We start from the raw sequence: 22,034 nt of genomic DNA, 5'->3' as shown, positions 1-22,034 counted from the left end.
TCAAAGGTCGGCAATTGGTAGCAGAATGTATGTTGCGGAGTGATCGGACCAGTACATGTAGTTGGATCCTGATTCGTATTCGGATATTGCCGAGGTAGCCCAAATATGGTCTAAAGAGGAGCTGTAGATTGTTGTAACATCTTTTATCAATTGTCTGATGTTATATTTGTGCGGGAAAGAGGAGAGGTGGTTGTATGAACTGTTAGGAACTTTAGTGTCAATGTTGAAGTCACCCAGGATAATGATTGGAATTTCCATATTGTGTTGTTCAAGTAATGATTTTAATGCGTCTATTAAATTTGGTAATCGTGTCGAAGGTGAGTTGTAGAGGGAAACTATCATGATGATTTTGTTGTTTGTGAATTTGATGGTTGTATGTAGCATCTCAATTCCTGGACGAGAGATGTTCCCATTGGCAAAGTGGGTTAGTGTTTCTTTGTGGAGAATTGAGACACCCACTTTCGCATTAAGTTGGTGATGTAGAAAGCCTGGTATTGCATGCGGTATTGTTTTTGTTAGTCTTGTCTCTTGCAAACAAAGCACATGTGCTGTCATCAGAATGGAGTTTGTTGTAATCTTTCTTATGTGTTTATTAAAGGACACAATGTTGAGAGATTGAATGATGATATGTGTGTTTGAGTAAGATTGCAACGAGTTTTGGGTGGAGAGCCATTTAGCTTGCACTTTCAGGCGATTCAATTCTTGTATCACAGTTTGGTCGACTTTGATATGGGAAGGTTGTATTGCTTTGAGCAGGTAAAGCTTTGCTGGGTCTCGAACACGTGACAATGCTGTGTATGCAAGACCATGTGTTCGTATGTTTCCAGGATTGAAGGCTAGTGTTTGCAACGTAAGGCCTTGGGATCGATGAATTATTCGAGCACTAGCTGCTTGCAACGGGAATTGGTATCTGGAGATTACGTTCAAGTAGTTTTTGCCGACCTGGAATTCACGAACGACACGTTCTATTGGGGTCCATCGGCTATTAATGGTTGGTGAATACAATGTTTGGTTTTCATAGCGTTTTTTATTTCCAATCACAGGGTTAGAGAAGTGAACCCATATTATTGTTTTTTCGCTGGCTTGTGTGAAGGTTTTGTACTCGCCTTCTGCTCCATTAACCAGCCCATCAAGAATATCCAAGTTTCCTGCGCATAGCTCGACAACAATACCTGTTTTTAGGCTTAGTGTTGAGTGCAATCCTCCAGTGAATTTGGGATCTGTAGGGATGTTAATTGTTTTGTTGCATAAGTTATTTCTTTTATCAATAGCGATGAAAGTATGGGGTGTTCCCTCCATTTGATTAAAAACAGCAAGATTATGAGCGTCCTTTTCTTTGTTGGAGTAAAACAGATGAGAAACTTGATGGCTGATTGGAACGGGTCTGTAGTAATTGCTGTTAAGGTATTCCAAATCCTCAGAAGTATGTTCTGCAACGCGAAGTCTATTAAGAATGTCTACGAACGTTGGATCGTTTTGTCGCATTGTTAGAGTAAGCTCGTAGCATTGTGGGTGAGTGTGCCAGTACGATGGAGAAACTGCTTCTAAAAGTGCATGTTTTTGCGTGAAGATCCAGCTATCCTTAACAGGGCTTGCCTGACATAGATCACCACAAAGAATGACATCCAGACCACCGAATGGTTTATCGTGGACACGCTTGATTGCTCGCAAGCGTGAGTCGGCCATTGAAAACACGCTTGACCCTATCAAAGACACCTCATCAAAAACTGCAATTCTCAAGTCTTTGTAAAGGAGGGAAAGGGCATCTAGCTTTTCGGCACTCAATCTTGTTTGTGTAGAAGTAATTAGAGGCAAGTGAAGCGCCGAGTGGATTGTTGTGCCACCAATACTGAAAGCTGCCTTTCCTGTGTACGCCATGAGCAATGCTATTGGAGATTCTGGATTTGAAGCGTTTCTATGGCTGTAAAATCTTTGTAGTCCTTCTACTAACAATAGAAATGTGAATGTTTTCCCTGTTCCTGCACCTCCTGTGAGGAAGAGGTGTATTTGTTTGCTGGGTTGAATTCTTTTTTTCAACATGATGTCGTCAAATATGTGTCGTTGCTGCTCATTTAATTTTTCGATCCCTGAGTGGAAGTCGTCATTTGTCATGGAGGTGTACTTGAAATGCTGTAAGTTGAAAGGGTTTCTTGAGTGCGTACTTATTTGGAAGTCATTAAGAATGTCTGCGTGATCTGAAGCATGTGAGTCATTGTTGGTTGTAGTAGTTGTGCTTGGGGTGGAAGTGCAGTGCATCTCTAATTTGTCTATTGGGCTTGGGTCTTTATTGAACTTGATTTCATTTGATTTTATGAGTTGTAGATGTTGGTTATATACATCACTCCATATAGACAGCTCTATCAAATGTTGGTTTTCATTATTGATCCAAGGGAGATATAGCAAGCATTGTTCTCTATAGTGGTCTTCTGGGTTTTTAAGAAGGTTATATTTGACGAATCTTATGATCCTAGGTTTGCGCAATTCTTTGTATGTTGTACCCTCTTGCTTAATTTTTGATGCATATTCAGCCAAACATAGATGATGGAGGCTTTGTGGTCTTTCAGCATATTTGTCAATAATGTTTCGGAAGAATATGTCTGTGTCGGATGAGTCAAGTTTTTGTAGAGATGCTTTTCTTTTGAGGACCAATGCACGTTGATTAGGAGGGTTAGTACTTATGTATACAAAGTCATGAGTTGTGGAATGGAGTGGCAACGATAACGCTATGTAAGATGCTTGTTGTGCGCTAATTTGCTGTGTGTTGAGAATAGTGTTGCCGAGCTTACGCAGTCGCTTAATTGTTGTTGCGTTGTTGGCGACACAAATATCGAGTTGAGATTTTATTGCTCCTATCAATGTGTTGTCGATTTTTGTCATGTATGATGTGCAATAACTTGCTGCGCCATGTGCGTTCAAGAAGAATTGAATGTCGGTGTTTGCGTCCCATAGTGTGGAAATCGTGGGGTTGAAATTGTTTGTGTAAATGTCTGTTATATATCGTTTCAAGAAGATTGTTGTTGTGGATAGTAAGTTTGCTATTGCCAAAGTATATTCTTTGAATGTCAAATGGAGGTTTCGTATCCATTCTTCAAAGGAAATGGTAGTTTCAGTCGGAAGTGTGTCAAGGCTGTTCTTAATGCGTTTCAAAGTTTTCTTGCTTCTCTTTCGATTTTCGTAGTCATTGATGGATGGTCTGAGAATGATTGTGAATGGCATGGGGAATCTTGGAAAAGTGAAGCGACAAGAGTTGCCTTTCTTGAGACAAGTCTTTCTATGGTGATGTGTTTGTATTTCACGAAGGTCTGATGGTAGCTTAGAGCTGTCTGTACTTATGTACTTGTCCACAAATGTCACAATACTATCATCTGTATCATGGTCTAATACAGGAGCTTCTTCAACCCATAGAAGACCATGGTCATGCTGCCTGCCATGACTTTGGAACTCTGTAACAAAGAAATAGTCAAGGATTTTTCCACATAATGTGGTATCGTTAAGCAGTATTCTTTTCATGGCTGTGAAGCGGTTAAGGTAAAAGCGAGCTGTTGTTACTGGATCTGCTCGTACCAAACGTCTACGGAAGTAGCTATCGCTCTCATTGCTATCTTGTTTCAGCGGGACTAGTTGTTGCAAGGTATCGAGAAACTTGTTCCAACGTTTCTCAGCAGAGGAAAATGTCACAAAGAAAGTTGGGGACCCTATTTGTCGAATCATGGAGAAAACCTTTTTTTTTAACTTTTCTTTATAATCCAGAGAGGTACGGAGCGCTTCGAAGTCTCTGTAGCCGAGTCGAGACAAGACTACCTTCTCTATGTTTATGTCATGACTAACCTATCCGGCACACAGCGTTGCTCCCTCGAGTTTCGCTTTGCGGAGACGTATTCAAATGGATGATAGTATTTTTTGTGTCATGATCTTCACTGATTTGAAAAACAAGTTTTCGATGTTGAGCGCGAAACGTCTATCTTTGTGCATTAGCTCCCATTTGGCGACTGCTTGGTAATTTTTAGATACGTGCTGGTGGTATTTTCTAGGCTCTCCAAAGAAGATGGTAGGAAAACTAAGCTCCTCACAAAACTCATCAACAAACAAACCAAGTGGTGTGTTGCCCTCCGATGGTGCAACGTGCAAAATTTTATCGTTATAATCAACGACCTGCTCAGCGGTAGTGATGTTGTGCAAGAGTACATCAGTGTCAATACTTTCCTCATCCTCTAGCTCATATGTGCTTGTGTGTAGGGGAAGTGATGAGTGCGAGATTTCTTGAAAGTGTGCAAGCCATTTATCATTTATGGTTATGTTTTTCTTTTTATACAGAGAGGTGTGAAGAAGAGCGTGTGTGGCCTTCATTGTCAGTAAAGGTCTAACTAGGCCAGACAAGTAGCAATGTGTGTACTCGAGCTTGCGTTTGAGGCCTATCAAGACTGAAGCCTCATCGTGGATAAAACGAGGAAGCACTTGTTGTGTTTTTTTGATATTCGGAAGAACATTGACGACACTCCCTTGCAAACCGTATTGGCAACATAAGTTAGCTCTTGAATCTTTGCAAACGGTATGCGAATGGAGACTAGGCGTGCCTCGACATTGTTTAGTTGCATGATTGGCAACAGCGGGTCGTTGAAGCCTGATATATGCAAGCTCTCAAATGGAACCCTAGATTTGTTTGGTTTGCGTTTGCATGCGCGGCAATAGAATAGAGAGCAACATCTTTTTCGTTTTGCACCTCCAGCATGTGAGGATGGTGGAGGAGTGAATTGTGTGACTTGCGAGCGGAAAAACAAACGGCCACATTTTTCGCATGGATATGTAGGTGTGTCATTCAGCCTCTTGAGAAATTTGTTCAAAATTTTGGTATTTTTTTGTGGAAGAATGGAAGCATGTTGCTTCGATGAGGTAGTCTTTGTCAGCTCTACATGTCGTAGTCGCTTTAGTTTTGTTGTAATTGCAGAGTGTGTATGGACACAAAGTGGTTCCTTTTCGAAAAAAAGATTTGCGATTTGAGTAGCCGGCTTATCCATGTTCTCCCTCCATAAGCGCGTTAATTCATCACACTCTGCAATTGTTTAGTGGACAAGCTTACGACGCGATCTCAAAGTTACGAGAGGATAATAGATTAAGCCCATAGTAGATGCATCCATAATTAGAAGCCCTTTTCTAAATTGCTCGGTTGATTTTCCAATTACTTCTTGTTTGTTGTCACCGCTTGTAGCATTGCGAAGGATTACAACAAGTGCTTTTTCGAATTTGTGAGAGAAAATATTTATCACTTCCATTGTGAGAGTCATTGATGTTTTGCAAGTTTCATATAAAGCATTCAATTGCGTAGCTCTTTCACTTAAGGACTCCAACTGTGAAGCAAAGAACAATGAAGCTGAAGAGTGCGTGATAAAATTCGTTAAGTAGTTCTCGAACAAGCATTGTTGCATCGTAAGCCTAAATGATCCAAAGCTTAACTTTGTTTGCAACACACTATGGAGTGCTAGAAACAATTCTTGATTAAAAGGATGTGTCTGCATGAATATCATGTCAACGTCTATCTCTTTTGGAATACTCAAATCAGTAGCATTTTCCATGTCTAGTGGAAATTATGTGCGTGTGTTTGTTTGTTTCTGGGTGTGTGTCTCTATCTTTTCACACGTATGTATGCAAATATCGATATGGCTATTTGTCTATGTGTTTGCGTTTGTATGTATGTATGTATGAGGAGAGAGAGAGAGAGAGAGAGAGAGAGAGAGAGAGAGAGAGAGAGAGAGAGAGAGAAAAGAGAAATAGACAATCTTTTGAGCAACAACCACAATAGTTAGGAGCACAACCAAAATTGTGCGAAAGCACCTACAAAAAGGTAGAGGATGGGAGCATTGGTTACATCCAATCACAATAGTTAGAAGCACAACCAAAATTGTGCAAAAGCACTTACAAAAAAGCAGGGGATGGAAGCATTCGTTCCATTCAAGCATATAGTTAGAACAAGAGTGCAACATTAAGGGCAGCTAATAATGAAAGATGGACATTCGGAACACTAAGTTTCGGTTTCGTACGCCACCACATGCCCACTTGCGTTGATCTTGAAGCGGCCAAAGCGTGAGGTTGTTGCCAAGGTGTCTCTTGCCTCAAAATCAGACTCAATGTAGATTTCGTTGAAGGTCCTATCCAATGCAAGGACTACATCAACTACTGCACCAATGACTTGCACATCGAGAAGCTTTTTGTCTTTTGTTGCAATACGTGCCTCCAACTTTGGTGTCGTGATTATTGTGGTGTTTTTATTGCAAGATCCGCAATAAGGTGCTTGTCTTAGTCTGTAGACTTTTGTGGATTTGCAATTTGAACAATGCTTCTCCAACAACACGCTATTGAAGTTGACGAATCGAAGCGTGCCAACAACCTACAACAGATAACTATGTTAGAGTTTGAGAGGAGGGACTTGGAATATATCACTTTATTCTACATGAGCACACCTCACGATTGTACCCCAAATTTTCGGTTTGAGTCTGGAAGACAGCAGCAAGCTCCTCTATGAGGCGCACACTACGAACGGGCACTAGAATTGTGACATCTAGTATCGACAAGGTGTTTGGTTTGCCGAGGAATGTTCCAATGTTTCTTGCGACACACATTATAGGGCCATCAACAACCATTTCTTGAAGCAACTGTTGGCAATCATCTTTGCGAGAGTTCACAAAACTCAGCTGCAAGAGAATATTGAGTATGTAAATCAAATCAGAAAGAGCATGGCTATATGATGGAAGATTTAAAATCTATAATAGAAGACTAGAAAGTAATAAGCAAGGTAGGTCAATTCTTACAAATGCCCTATCTGATGGGAGAGGACCATCTGCAACTAGAAGGTCACCGACAGGTCCACCAAATCTTGATTGTGAGTTGTGCTTTTGTAAAATAACAAAAGCAAGTGTGCGTAACTGAGAACGTTCGGTTGAAGATTGTTGTGCACATATGTCATCAAGAAATGCACGTATCTTGCAATCAGGGGCGAAGGTGAGGGACACTGGGAAAGGTTCTGCTGCGCTTACAACAGTTGTAGCATCAATGTACAAGGAATACAATGCTGATCCCCCATCTGCTCTATTTTTGCGCCTAACAATTGGGCTGTCGATGTGAACAAAGTCACCGAGGTGGAGCTTGTTGATGTAGAGCTCTATGTATGGATCATTCACCACCACTGTGATAGTGTCCGTGCATTCTTCATCGACCAGGTGGACCTTCAAGTAGCGGTTGTACTTCAACTGGTCAAGGCCAACTTTGTAGGTGCCATACAGATTCAATATCTTGCCCTCGATACAGAATCGCGGGCTAGAATCAGAGATGTCAGTAATCAAGAATTGTGGTAGAAGACTTTGAGCAAATGGAACAATACTAAGATCAATAGACTTGCTATGTAGTTGAGGTGATTCATCTGGTGCATATAGCCTAGAATCTTGAATAGAAGGCTCGACTTCAATTGGGCTTGGATCATTAGCAATGTTCAGAGGTGTGCGCTCAATCAGGTTTAGGCCGATTGTTCCTTGCAGTGGAACAAGAGGCTCAGTAGACAAAGGCGAAACAGGTATTTCAAGATATGCTTCCTTCTTGACATTAATGGGGTCCTCCACAACTTGGTTGCCTACATAATCCAAAAGATAGTAAGATCAGGAAATAGCTCTACGACTCGATAAAACGACTCTCAAAGAAAGGCACTTCGAAAAACGAAAGGCTCACATCTAGAGTTCATGGAGTCGCTCAAACGAAACAATGCGCGTGCAATAGGCTTGTGGGGCTTATTCAGCTCTTCCTTCGATCTTTTGCGAGGCGGCGATGATGTGCATGCAATTGAGGGCACGTCGACACATTTACGACTCGAGCTCGGAGTACCTTCTGTCAACCTTCGAAGCTCTGTAGAAGATCAATTATGAGGACGTAATGCCTTTCACATATAAGGAGAAGTTCGACAACGATAGGTAGAAATAGAAGCACTCATTTGCGATAGAAATTTCCTTGCGTGACAACCTTTTCGTATGGTTACTTCTTGCATACTAAAGCAACAAGAAGGTAGAGACATGCTTGCAATTATAGGAAGATGGGCAATCATAAGAGAGCAATGAATGTGCTTGTGGTAAAGGTCTATGTACACTTCTGTGTATTACACACACACGCACACGCGCGCGCGCACACACACACACACACACACACACACACACACACACACACACACACACACACACACACACAGAGAGAGAGAGAGAGAGAGAGAGAGATTCGATGGCTATGTAATGAGAATGAGCATGTAAGCATATTGTGTGCATGTGTTACGTGTGCAAAGCTACTGTGTTGGAGAGAATGCACAATGCAAGGATGCAAAATAAAACCTAAGTGTTTCAAAATCTCATTGTGCATCAAATGGTGTATTCAAGAGGTAGTGCTCATAGGCTCAAGCACGCGAAATATTGGTATGGGAGCGCGGCCTACGCGCTACACATGCGATGTGCTCGATCACTGTTTTCAAAAGCAATGCATTTGACTTTTTCTAAAAACCCCTAAAATGTAAGCCTTCCTCTACTTGTTGAGGTAAACCAATTGATTAGAGCAAGATTACTATTGACCTACTGCTGCATTTTGACTATCTTTTGACGATGTGAGTAGCGATTGAAGACAAGCGAAGCCCATGGAAGGATTCAAGCGTAGTATGACATAGAAACAAGAGAATGACCAAAACAAACATTACATTTGCAAAAGAGTAATGGAAGTAATGATTATCGAATAAGGACATTCGCCAAATTTAGAACTGGCACCACATTCGCAACACAAGTTAGAGATAGATTTCACAATACAAATTCTTCGAAAGTTTGATGAACCAAAATGAGCAACTACAACACAAAAGGCGTCAATAAGCCTCACCGCCTTCGAAGTCCATGCTGTCAGCACCATCGGAGTCTCCACTGCTTACAAACCATTCTCGTCTTTCGGCAACAAGAGAACTCTCACTATGTTCTTTGGAAGCCATTGGCAAGCAAAGCTAAAGGTAATTTATAAGTAAATGAGCTCACAAATTCTGAGATGCACAAAGGTAGAAGAAGGGCTGCTCTTTCACAATTTCATAAAAGCCATTGGCAAGCAAAGCTAAAGGTAATCTATAACTATATGAGCTTACAAATTCTGTGAGATGCAGAAAGGCAAAAGAAGGGCTCCTCTTATAGAAGTTGATAACATAATATGATTTTAATATTTGCCTCCACACAGCTTTTGAGATGCACAAGCTCAAATTGAAGTAGTCACCCTCACATGAACTTTCATAGGTGTCATTTCAAGCCTTAGTATATGCATTTGAACATTTTTATTATCGAAATGAGTGAGTGTGTGGGTGTGTGCGCGCGCGCACGTGCATCTCTCTCTCTCTCTCTCTCTCTCTCTCTCTCTCTCTCTCTCTCTCTCTCTCCCCCCACTAAAGTGTTCGGGAAAAAATATCTTTATAGACATACAAAATTTCTTTTCTTGAATATGCCTAGAGAAAATGTTGAGAATTATATTTATTTTCCAAGTTTTTACATTATTTTCCTCTATTTCGAGGTGGAACTTCTCCTTTTTCGCTTGCTCTCAACTGACATTTTGAGGTTGAAAATGGCACTAGCGCCAGAAAAAATACGGAACCTAGTCTGGTTTAAATGGTTAAATTTGGAAAATCCCGACTAGATTTCAAGCTTGCCTTTAAGAAACTCGTCAAATTTACACAAGTTTTAGTGTGATTGACGCACGCACGTGCATCTCTCTCTCTCCCTCTCCCTAATATAATTGTGCAATCAGCTTCCCATCAAGCATTCAATGCCGATGTGAGGGCGGTGCTGTCACGCATGCGCTGTAGAGAACTCCGCATGCTGCCCTGTAGAAGAGTCGCCTCATGGGTCGGGTCCTGTCAGCGGGCGTGCATCCTGGCCGTCCGAACTTCAACGGCCCAAAAAATGCACGTTTTTGCAACACCTTCTCCTATGGCCTCTGCATGCCAAAAATCGGATGCTAGTGTATTTTGACCGGTTAAAATTGGAAAATCTCGACTACATTTTAAGGTTGCCTTTAAGAAAACCGTGAAATTTACACAAGTTTCGGTGTAATTGCTCGCTCTCAGTTGACATTTTCAAGATTGTATACGGCAGTAGGGTTAGAAAAGAACCGGAATCTGGTCTACTTTAACTGGTTAAAATTGGAAAATCCCGACTACATTTTAGGCTTGCCTTTAAGAAAACCATGAAATTTACACAAGTTTCGGTGCAATTGTCGGCAAAAGATTCAAATTTTGAGCTACAAAGCTAGATAATTTCAAGTTTCCTCTTATTTTCATTGTCTAGGAAAAATATATTTTCTTGGCCATGAACACAAAGACATTAAGTTGCAACACATTTTTCGTTTTTATACATTATCATACTGTTCGACTGCAGAACTTGGTACCATGCATTCAATGCCACACAGGCGATGAGGGCCGTGCAGGCAAGCATGCGGTATGCATTCAATGCCACAATGCGGTCAAGCTCTAAGGCGTTGCGAGCGCCGTGCAGGCACGCAACCAGGGTGTGAGAGAGCGCAGTAGCCTTGGTATGCACGTGTTGCACGCTGTGAAAGCAGTAGAGACGTGGACGCTTGAAGTAGGACCTGCAGGCACGCAGGGATTGCAAATTTGCATGGATTGCTTATCTTAGGTAGACGCTGTGAGAGCGAAGAAGCCGACGGGCTGCCAGGCCGCACTATGGACGAGGGGCCAGGCCTTCCCCATGCGCTGCAAACAACTCACATCGCCCTGTACTCTCAATCCACCTGGGAGTCATCCAGCCGTCGAAATCAAACGGCCAAAAAACTGCACGTTTTCTCCACACCGTCTCCTCTGGCCTCTGCAGGCCAAAAATTGAGGGTGTCAATTAGTGACGAGGATGGCTAGCGGCTACGTCAGTACTTAGGCTAACTCTGAAGAATGCCGATGCTTGGCGAGCAAAGCTGTCATGGAGACGAGTATGGAGTCATCGAAGAGGAAGCTTTCAGCACTTTCGACAACGTTAGAGCAGTCTCTGTTGCGAGCATGTATGAGGCTTCTCTCTCTCTCTCTCTCTCCACACACACACACACACACACACCCCTTCGCGCGCGCAGGCACAGAGACTGTTATGGAGGCTGCATTTAGGACGCTTTTCAAGGCATTAGATGTCATTATGCACAGGAAGGAGGAGACTCGTAGGTTTATGGACAGATTGTATATAATCTGAGGCATTACCATCTGAAGGCATCAAGGTTCTTACATTAGCCATGCTGGTGAATAAAATCGTGTGTCCCATACATGTCTTGCGGTTGCATTCTTATGCATGCAAAGCTCATGCGGTAGGTGGTAATTCCCATGTCTCCACTTTAGTGGATGTGGGACCAATGCAAGATTTTCAGTTGATTCCTGAGTACCTCCGGTGTCCAAAACAATTCTCTTGGGATCTTTCCATTACAAATAATATAGGATGTGGGGATTTACTCTGTGCTTTTACGTTGTATAAACAAATGCAAGAGGAGCATTGTTTGTATCCAAGGGCACGTACTTTTGCTGCTTTGCTGAAAGCTTGTGTAATATTAAATGATCAGCAAATGGGTCTGACAGTGAATGCTGCAATTGTAAAAGTAGGAATGACGGAATTGGACTCTTTTGTTGCTAGTAGCGTGCTGAGCATGTATATTAGTTTTAACTGGCTTGTGGAAGCCCAACACTTATTAGATAAGCTGTCACCCCAAAATGTTGTCTTGTGGACCGCACTAATTACCAGGTGGGTCAAAAATGGTTGTGGAAAAGAAGCCCTTTGTTGTTTTGAGAAGATGCACCTTGTTGGTGTGCCTCCAGATGCAATCACGTTTGTCTCGGGCTTGAAAGCATGTAGCTTACTAAAGGCCTTTGAGAAAGGTGCAGAGATGCATGCTGAAATTGAAAAAAAGGGTTTGCTTGGAATTAGCCTTACTCTTGGGAATTCCTTGGTTCACATGTATGCAAGGTGTGGGTCAATTGCTTCAGCTCAAGAGGTTTTTGACTTGCTTCCGAGGCGAGATACAGCTTCTTGGACTGCGCTTATTGCAGGTTATGTAGAATCTGGGAATGCAGAGGAAGCATTAAATGTTTTGGGGCTTATGAAACAAAAGTTTGTTTCCCCCAATGATGTGACATACACTTGTTGTTTGAAAGCTTGTAGTGTATCAAGGAAACCCCATGAAGGTCAGCAATTACATGCTGAGATTGAAGCAAAGAACTTGCTTGTTGGAAACACTTCAATGGGCAACACATTGGTTGATATGTATGCCAAGTGTGGCTTGCTTACTGAAGCTCAACAGTTGGTTGACAAGTATATAATTTGTGATGTAGTTTCTTGGAATGTATTAATAGGGGGTTATGCGGAACATGGGCATGGCAGAGAAGCACTTTGTTGTTTTAAACGAATGCAAGCTTGTGGTGTCCTTGCAAATGCTGTGACTTTTACTTCCAGTTTGAAGGCATGTACAATTGTGGGAGATTATGATGAGGGTCTAGAATTACATGCTGAGATTGCTAGAAAGGGGACCATGGAAAGAGATGTGGTTATTGGCAGTGCTTTGGTGGACATGTATGCACAATGTGCTTTACTGGATAAAGCTCAGGAGGTGTTTGATAAGCTTCTTGCTAGGAATGTATTGACTTGGAATGCACTTATATTGGGATATGCTGAACATGGGCATGGAAAGAACGCAATTAGTTGTTTCAGCAAGATGCAATCCATGGGTATTACTCCAGATGCTACCACTATTGTCTGCTGCCTAAAAGCATACGCTAGCATAGGTGCTATCTCCAAAGTCGATGAAATTGCTGCTGACCATGAGAGTTCAGGTGCAAAAGAAATGGGCGTTGCTGTAGGCACTGCCATTGTTGATATTTATGCAAAACGTGGTTTTTTGCAAAAAGCAGAGCGCGTGTTTGACAATATTGAAAATCGAAATATAATTTCATGGAACTCACTTGTTGCAGGATATGTTAAGTATGAGAAAGGCGTGGAAGCCCTTAAGTGTCTTGAACAGATGCAGCTGGAGGGTGTTTTCCCAAATGCTGTTACATTTATCTATGGTTTAAAAGCTTGTAGCAGCACTAGGGACATCAGCCAAGGAATTCAGATCCATAGTGAGATCTCAAGGAAAAATTTGACAAGGAAAGATATACATATTGGCAGCAGCTTAGTTGATATGTATGCTAAATGCGGTGCTCTTCAAAAAGCACTCGAAGTCTTTGAGGAGCTTCCTTCAAAAAATGTCATCTCATGGAATGCGCTTATTGGTGGTTTTGTGGAACATGGCTTTGGTGAGCAGGCCATAGACTTTTTTGAAAAAATGAAAGATTTTGGGGTCCCTCCTGACCTTGTAACATACATCTGTGTTCTGAAAGCTTGTGGTATTACAGGAGCCATAAACAAAGGACAGGATATTCATACTGAAATTCAAAATACTGAAATGCTGGAAAATGTCGTCATTGAGAACGTTTTGGTGGATATGTATGCCAAATGTGGCATGCTGTTTACTGCTCAAGAAGTTTTTGATAATGTTCATGCCCGTTCAATTGTCACATGGAATACGATGATTGTTGGATTTGTTGAACATGGGCTGTGTGAGGAAGCACTTCAGTGTTTTGCACAAATGCAGCTTGAGGGTGTAAATCCCAATCATCTCTCGTTTTTATATTGTTTGAAAGCTTGTGGAAGCTTAGGAGCCACAGAAAAGGGGAGAGAATTACATGCTGAGATTGAGAGACTGGGGCTCCTGCTTGAACAGGACCTTGTAGGAACTGCCGTGGTCGATATGTACAGCAAATGTGGCTTGCTTGACATTGCGCAACAAGTATTTGACAAACTTCCATGCAGAAGCATTGTCTCATGGAACTTGTTGATTTCAGGTTACGCTGAGCAAGGAGATAGTACCGATGTCTTTGATGTCTTTGAGGAGATGCTAGAAGAAGGATTGAAACCAGATTGTGTGACGTTTACTATTGTTCTAAGTGTGTGCAGCCAGACATGTTTATATGGAAAGGGTCAAACTTATTTCCATTCTATGAGTGAAGATCATGGCATCACACCAACACTTGAACACCACACTTGCATGGTTAATCTTCTTGCCCGTGTAGGTGAATTAGATAGACTTGTCATATCAATAGAGAAAATGCCATCATGTCCTGACCTTGCATTGTGGAGAAGCGTTCTAGATGCCTGTATTAATTGGGGAAATGTGGAGCTTGGACGATTTGCATTTACCAAGGCAATGCAGTTGGATGAGGAAGATGCAACATCTTACATTTTGATGTCAAACATCTCTGCAGCTGTTTCCAGTCAGGAGCGCAACAAAAATGGTGACACATAAGAGGAAACCATAAGGGGCAGTTTTCAATTTTTTATGTATCAAGGGGCACCTCCTCCAGCCTTGGGACTTTTCTTGAGCAACAACTCTCAAGCTGATCTGCTCTAGTTGTTCTTTAAATGAAAGCATATGGAAGAATCATCATGCTCACACAAAGGACCAGGTGAAAGATACCTTCAGCGCTAGAAGATGATCACAGACAGCTGCCAATTGCTATCAAAGAGAGGATGGAAAGTGGGGCATAATCATTCACAAATAGGGAAGCAGGCAGTCAAACTTCGAAATTGGGTGACCTTATTACCAGGTAAACAAAATGCCCCCCCTCCCCCATTCTCTCCCAAAAAAAACCGTGCGCACACATGCATGAGCACGCGCACACTTACTTGCCCACATGCACACCCACGCGCGCGCGCACACACACACACACACACACACACACACACACACACACACATTTTGGGCCTTTGTTTGTTGGTGAGTGTGCTTGAAAAGTGAAGGGAGTCTTTTGCATGGAGGGGGTTTCCCCTGCCCTCCAGGGTCACGCCCCCTCGCCCTTTGCTCACACTGCAGAGTTTGGTAGAGCTAGAATTCCTCTCTACTCCGGACCTTCAATAAGTGCTTCCCATTGATACTTACTGCTCAGGGTCAATTATGCTGACCATCTTGGTGACCCTGGTAGACTGCTTTAAGTGTGAAATGTGAGGTAGGCGTGGTGCCCTACGTTCTGATGATCTGATGTCTAATGTGTAGGAACTTCTGGAGGACAGGGAGAAAAAGTGGGAACAGTGTGGAAGAAATTTTCAATGTGGTACACTTTTTAACCTGCCAAGGGATGGCTCCTCCTCCAGTTGTGGAATTAAAGTTTCTTCAGCTTTCTTGTTCAGGAAAGCAAGTCATTCTTATAATTAACATGAGTTGGAGATTCATCATGCTTGCATTGAAGATGCGGCCTAACATCCGCAAAAGGAAAAGGAGAAGATAATGTAAGTTATTGATCAGCAGCGTTCTGGGAAGGCAATTCATACTCAATGCAAAGTAGAACTTGGCAAGCAGGCATTGCGACTTGTCACTGGTGGAAATTTTTTAATGAGGTAACTGCATTCTTTGCCCTCCTAGTGTGCTTGACCTTATTCTTCTTTATTTTCAAGAAAAGGGTTGGTACTCAAAGGAGTTTTGATTTTTGTCGTTGTAAAATTTGGTAGTTTTTCCTTCTTAAATGATGCTTTTAACGCTGCCAGCTTGTAGGCTAAGGGATGCAAGCTACTTGCAGAAATCTGTGTTTTGAACTCTGTCCCACAGCTGCTACTCACATCAGCTACTTAAGACTTGACTGTTGAGTAAACATGGGGGGCGTTGCCTCAAAGCTAAGAGTAAACATATGTATTGATATGACAGTTTGATGAATAAGGGCCATTTGGCTGCCGAACGTGGGTGTCAACCTGCACCATTATCTTTGAAAAGCTATTGCAGATATGTGAAGTCTATAGTTTTGTCCAGTTTAAAGCAGTTTACGGTAGCATATCAAGACAGTGAAGCGTCACAAATCAACCAAGTGGGGCTCGATACAAGTATAAAGCAAATGAAAGTCGCACGGATCTCTGCAAAACGCTAATAGGATCATTTGTATGGCCGTATTAATTAAGGTTCATGTTTGGTTTCTCTTGGGCGTAGATTTATACCATGCATATATATATGTGTGTGTGTGTATATATATATGTATGTCTATATACGTGTACACACACACATACGTATATAGACATACATATATTTATACACAGATATATATATATATATAGCGGAAGGAATATATTAAGTGGAATTGGACATACAAAGTATGGACAAGGTGTGCAGGGGATCATTGTAGAAATTGCAAAGTAGGGAATTACAACATAAGGCTATGCCTTTCTTGCTAATGCTTCACATAAGATAGTCTAAGGCTTACTATGAGATATACAAGGCTTACTCCGAGATATGCTAAGCTCATACCAAGATAATTTACAATGAAGGGGAGTCTTCCTTTTATAGGAGAGTGGGTGGCTTCCTTTACAAGCTTCATGTAATGCGCATTCTACAAAGTGGACATGTGGTCTTTCACTAAAGAAAAAGTGGACATGTGTCTTCCACTAAGATGATCATGTGTCTTTCAGAATCTTCTTATGTGTTCCATTATGCTTACGCTTTTTTCCAGTCACTATGTGCTGGCACAGCCGTAGCATCATGGATGACATCAGTGCTTGTGTCACTGGGAGATAGTGGAGAGGAAATAATATTATTCCACCCGGCCTGTGGGATGAGACGGCTTAGGATGTTAGCGAGGACGTTGCGGGTGCCTTTGATATGTTCATACTTATAGTCCCATTGGGCAAACCAAGAGGCCCATCGGATGAAGCGTTTATTTTCGCTGGCATTTTTGGAAGTAAGAAATCCAGGGAAATTGTTGAGATCCATTCGGAGAATGAAGACTCGTCCTAAAAGAAATAGCCTGAATTTCTTGATGCTTAATTTTGCAGCAAGAATCTCTCTTTGAGCAGAGGGATAATTTTGTTCGGCTTTTAGGAAGGATCCACTTGCAAATCTGCAGACCATCATTTCTTTATTATTAATTTCTTCACAGAGGACTGCTCCCCATGCTTCGAAAGAGGCATCGGTGTAGAGGATAAGTTGTCCTTCACCGGGTAACTTTAGTGGGGGAAGTTGCTGACAGATGAGTTTGATTAACTCGATGGTTTTGCTGTGTGAGACCTCCCATTGTTTGGAACTATTCTTCTGCAGAAGTACCCTTATTTTCTTTGTAAGGGTGGCTAAGTAAGGGATATTCCAATTGATCCAATTTAGGCATCCAAGAAATTGTTGGAGCTCGGTGATATTTTTAAGATGATTGGGAGTATTAGCGATTTTAGCTAATACGTGCTCCTGTAGCTTTATACATCCATTGTAGATCGTAATGCCTAAAAAGTCGACTTCTTCTTGAGCGAAGCTGCACTTGGTGTAGAATAGAACGAGACCTGTTTTTCTTAGCAGCTCATAGAATTCCCTTAGATGCTCTATGTGTTCTGCCATGTTTTTAGAGTATATAAGGATGTCATCCAAATATACAAGACATAATTTTTTGATAGGGCCGAATATCATTTCAACCCTGAGTTGGCACTCTGAAGGGGCATTGGCTAATCCCATGGGCATAGAGATCCATTCATACATTCCTTGAGGTACTACAAAAGCTGTTTTGTACCTATCTTTGGGATGCACCTTAAATTGCCAGAATCCGCTTTTCAGATTAAATTTGGAGAAGACTTTTCCGCTATTTATTCTTCTGATCAAAGTCTTCTTGAAGAAGGATAGGAAATTTCTTTGGGACCATAAATTTGTCCAGGGGTTTGTAATCAATTACTAACCTCGCTTTTGTTCGCTGTGATTGTTGACGTAGAAAGCTCTGCAAGCCCAATTTGAGTTGGATGGTTGGATTATACCTTTCTGCAGTAGCTCTTCTACTTCTCTGCGGCAAAGCTCATTATCGGAAATTGACATTCTTGGGTGGGAAGCTTTGGTTGGATTAACTTCAGGGATAGTGAGAAGAGTGATCATGTATTTTTCTTCATCCCAGAAGGCTAAGGGGTTGTTGGAGGTTCTCTGCATTATCCTTTCTTTTATTTCTTCTATTTGGGTTTTGTATTTTACTTTTTCTTTTTGGAACCACTCTCTAAATTTGCTATCACAATAGTTGATGGAAACCAGGGTGGTCTCGTACGGTCTTGTACGTTTTGTACACGTACGACGATGTGCGGTACTAAACGAACTAAAAAAATTTATGATGTACGATGACGTTATGTACGTTCAAAATATAAAAAAAACAAATAATTCTTAAGCCTAAGGCTTAGGCCTTAAAGAAACTTGACATTTAGACAGATTACAATTATGAGAGCTTGAGAGGGAGAGACCCAAGGGAGAGATGATGGAGAGCTTGTCACTTGAGACTTGAGAGCTTCAATGGGAGCTTGAGGGGGAGAAACCCAAGGGAGAGAAGGAGAGCTTGAGCCTTGTCACTTGAGAGCTTCAATGGGAGCACATGGATGATGAGAGCATTGAGAGGCTAGAGCTTGTAGCTTGTAAGTTGTGTTGAGAACAAGGTGGAGGAGTTGCTTAAATAGATTATAGGAAGAGGAAGAGCATGGGGCATTATGGATGTGAGAGGGAGAGCATGGCAATAGGCATTGGTACATGCCACATGATTGCAAACATGCTTCAAAACGGCTCCCTAAACGCCCACTAACGCGTGCAAAAACTGCCGCCAACGGTCATAAACGGCTACATTTTTTGATCATACAGAACGTACTAAACGTACGGAACGGAACGGGTCCGACCGAACGGTACTAGATGTCCCGTACGTCGAACGAAAACTACCCTGATGGAAACCAAACAGCTATTAATAGCATAGCTGGCTCTTTGCTTAATTGGAGCAGTATATACCCAGATAAGAGCAATGAAAGCTTGTTTCTGTGAATGTGCTAGGGGCTAGCTTTGATATTAGATCAAATCCAATTTCTAGATCATAGCACATATTAGAACTGTGTAAGGATAGTCTAATAGGTAATCTAGCATTGCCTAGCTCTATCCATGCATGGACATATTCTCTGATCGTTGCCTTGGAGCCATTACCATATTTTACCTGCTTGGCTTCTGGATATTGCTTGATCATAGTTGACGGGAATAAAGCTTTTTTCGCAAAGCTTCCTCCTGCACCTGTATCGATTAAAGCATCTAGAGCAATTGCTTGAAAACCTTTTGGTTTGATTAGCAATCCTATAATAGGGATGGCTACATTATTTTCATTGATGTTTTGTGTTTCGTTGGCCATATTCATTTCTGTGGACTCCATTGTTTCTTCGAGCTGAGGCTTAAGTTGCTTGAACAGGGTTATCAACTCTTTTAGATTTTTAATATCTTTTTCAGATAGTTGATTACCTTTGGAAGTTGACTCAGCTGGTTGTTCTTTTGGAAGTAAGATATCCCATGGAATTGGAGCAGGTGGAGTTGGGGTATTTGGAAAGAATTGAGAAGTCTCATCTCCCGAGAAAGGAAAGAGGTTTCTCTGGCAGTTAGATTGGCTTCCCATCTATAGAGAGCCTGCTGTTTTTTAAACAGAAGCTTGCGTTGACACAATTCCTGCTCTTTTTGACATAATTCTTTATAAGAGTGATCCTGTTTAGAACGGGATGTCGATGGAATACCTTGAGGGAAATCAGAAGCTTCTTCATCAGAATTAGAAGAATTGGAAGGTGTTCTTCCTGGTGGCAAAGTTTGGAGAGGTCGAGCTTTGATTTTGCCTGAGACCAGATTACTGATGAAGTTATGATCGAAGAGAGACTGACTTGCTTTAATTTGCTTTAGCTTCATTTTGGTGGCGAAAGCTGGAATGATCATTCTTTCTAAAGCTGTTGCTTTACGTTTGTCGGCTTCACGTAGAGCATTTTTGAGCTGCTTCTGATAATTAGATGCTTCTTTAGAAGTATGTTGAGAAGAGGTCTTCTTACCTGGTTTTTCAGATTCAAAGGAAGAATCTGAATTGCTTGATGCATAGTCATCTGAATTGAACTGTTGTTTTCCTTTGGAAAACCTTTTCCAGAGTTGAGGGTTGAAGGGAATAGGCATGAAGTCTTCTAGGCTCATGATATTCATTGCAATAGGACAATCTTGAAAGCTTGAGTCAGAGTCGAAGCTGCTTTCTTCTGTCGAAGGCACTTTGCTTTCAAGTTGAGCAACACTGAACTCAAAGTCAGAGATATCAGAGGAGGATTTCTCAGAGTAGCTATATTCATCTTTAAGAATTATATTCTTGAATGCTACTGACTTTTTCTTCTTTGGACATTCTGAATCCCAATGACCTTGTTTTCCACAAATAAAACATTTATTGTCATTTTTAGAAGATGTGGACTTACGTTTCTTGAAAAACTTGTGCTTGGGTTTCTTTCTATAGTTTTTCTCCTTCTTGGCCTTCTTTGAATGCTTAGAAGAACATTTTGTCTTTTTATCTGTGCATCCAAAATCTCCGGAGTAGTAATTTTGTTTGCAGAATTTCTTTGAAGGTTTGGAATTCTTCAATTCCTTTTGTGCCTGCTTCTGAATACAGAGTTCCTGTATAACCACCTGTAGAGCTTGGATTATATCTCCAAGAGTTGCTGTTTGGAGATTGAGATTTTGGTTATCCAGCTTCTCTATAAGGAGTTTTGTTATAGCTTTTCGTAGCTTGTGCACAATTTTTGCTTTGATTTCTCCAGAATGGTATTTTCCTGCTTTGTATATTAGATTTCTGTAATAAATACAAAAATCCCATATAGAGGAGAAATTACAGATTTGAGCCTCATGAAAGGCTTGTAAGGCCAGCGATGCTTGATCTTCTTGATGTCCAATGAATTCTTTGTAGATGCTCTCTATTAGTAGTAATAGAGGCGATGTATTACCGGCAGGTCGTAAGATAGAGTTTTTGATCTCTGGAGGTAACATTTCCCACCATCTTTTGAGGATACCTGTAAAACCATTTATTGCAGCTTCTACTGCAGTTTGTTGTCGCATTCGCCTAAATAGCATTTGCTGATAGATCCAATTATTCATATATTCTAGAACAAGAATGATGTCCTCTTGTTCTAAATTATCAATGTTATAAAAGGTAATGTCACCTACCTTTTTACTTCCTTGCACAAATTGGGGATATTTAGAAACTTGGGCTGCTCTGGTAGAGGCTTCATCCATAGGTTCATCTTTTTCCATGTGTAATGGCACTAGAGAGATGTCGGCTTGTGAATCATCAATCTTTGACTCTTCCTAGGAAAAAGGATTATCAATTTCTATTGGAGGAGATGAAAGATTGTCAGGAATTGTAAATTCTTTCATCATAGAAAGAGTCGAACTGATTCCAATCACCATGGATAAATGCTGGACCATAATCCTTGATTCCAACTCTATGTTCTGCATTGGTCATATCCCATATTGGCTCGAGTTGGTCATCTGTCCATTGGTAGTCGATGGATTCTATGGTTACACCTTTGGGTTTTGAAGATGGAGGCTTACCTGCGTTATCAATTAGTTTGTTGCGATTTTTGTGGCAACAAGCTAGAGTGTAAAGATCTGTATCATCTTCGTCTGATAAGCCACTTCGTGGCTGGTAATAAAGCTGCTCCGCAGCGTTCCAGTCTTCCCACCCCGGTTCAATGTCTGAAGAACTATCCTGTTCTTTATCAACAGTCATGACATTAAAGGACAAATTTTTACCAGAGTGACTAGAGCGATTATGCTTTGAAGGCTTATAAAATGAAAAGTAAGGTAACTCAATGGAAGAGGGAACTATTAAATCTGTATGTACAGAGAAGGGAGAACTGTCAATCATTTGTTGGAATTGAATTTGCATATGAGCAAGTTTATGAGTTGACTCATTAACTAACTTATGCAAGTCATTCAATTGCTTTGCAAGAAAATACAACTTGACAGTATTGTAAATGCTTTGAAGCAATTCAGGGCGAGGTTTTGCTCGATCATAGTTACATAAGGAGCTATAAAGATTTTATCTGTGTCAGAGACAATAAAATCTTTTTCTTCGATCATGCAAAACTGTATGGTAAAAGCAGAGGAAGAAGAGTCTAATCTTTCTAGGAGTCTTAAGCAATGCATGC

At 41.3% G+C, this 22,034-nt stretch overlaps 2 protein-coding genes, 1 long non-coding RNA gene and 1 pseudogene across 3 annotated transcripts; 2 read left to right on the top strand and 2 right to left on the bottom strand.

The window, feature by feature from the left end:
* On the bottom strand, window positions 1-3,711 carry LOC147418453 (uncharacterized). Its single transcript, XM_086507112.1, has one exon. The coding sequence runs from the start codon at window positions 3,709-3,711 to the stop codon at window positions 1-3; it is 3,711 nt and encodes a 1,236-aa protein (XP_086363238.1).
* Window positions 3,712-5,977: 2,266 nt separating this feature from the next.
* LOC147418452 (uncharacterized) lies at window positions 5,978-8,995 on the bottom strand (annotated as a pseudogene).
* A 1,698-nt stretch (window positions 8,996-10,693) lies between these two features.
* Window positions 10,694-14,382, top strand: LOC147418451 (pentatricopeptide repeat-containing protein At2g03380, mitochondrial-like). The gene has a single exon (XM_086506447.1). It carries the CDS (start codon window positions 11,278-11,280, stop codon window positions 14,374-14,376), a length of 3,099 nt encoding a protein of 1,032 aa, XP_086362573.1. The 5' UTR covers window positions 10,694-11,277; the 3' UTR covers window positions 14,377-14,382.
* A 157-nt stretch (window positions 14,383-14,539) lies between these two features.
* LOC147418450 (uncharacterized) lies at window positions 14,540-15,543 on the top strand. The gene is made up of 3 exons (XR_015187222.1): window positions 14,540-14,677; window positions 15,124-15,181; window positions 15,258-15,543. It is a non-coding gene; the product is annotated as an uncharacterized LOC147418450 (long non-coding RNA).
* The last annotated feature ends 6,491 nt before the right edge of the window (window positions 15,544-22,034 follow it).

The sequence above is a fragment of the Adiantum capillus-veneris genome, chromosome 30 (assembly GCF_014529385.1).
Source record: "Adiantum capillus-veneris isolate H3 chromosome 30, ASM1452938v2, whole genome shotgun sequence".
Lineage (NCBI taxonomy): Eukaryota > Viridiplantae > Streptophyta > Polypodiopsida > Polypodiales > Pteridaceae > Adiantum > Adiantum capillus-veneris.
The sequence above is the reverse complement of the archived record's forward strand: the minus strand, read 5'-3'. Positions and strand labels throughout refer to the sequence as shown.

Excerpts from the sequence above, each read along its gene's own strand:
- LOC147418453 (XM_086507112.1), bottom strand. The coding sequence starts at position 3,711 with ATGATTCGACAAATAGGGTCCCCAACTTTCTTTGTGACATTTTCCTCT.
- LOC147418451 (XM_086506447.1), top strand. The coding sequence starts at position 11,278 with ATGCTGGTGAATAAAATCGTGTGTCCCATACATGTCTTGCGGTTGCAT.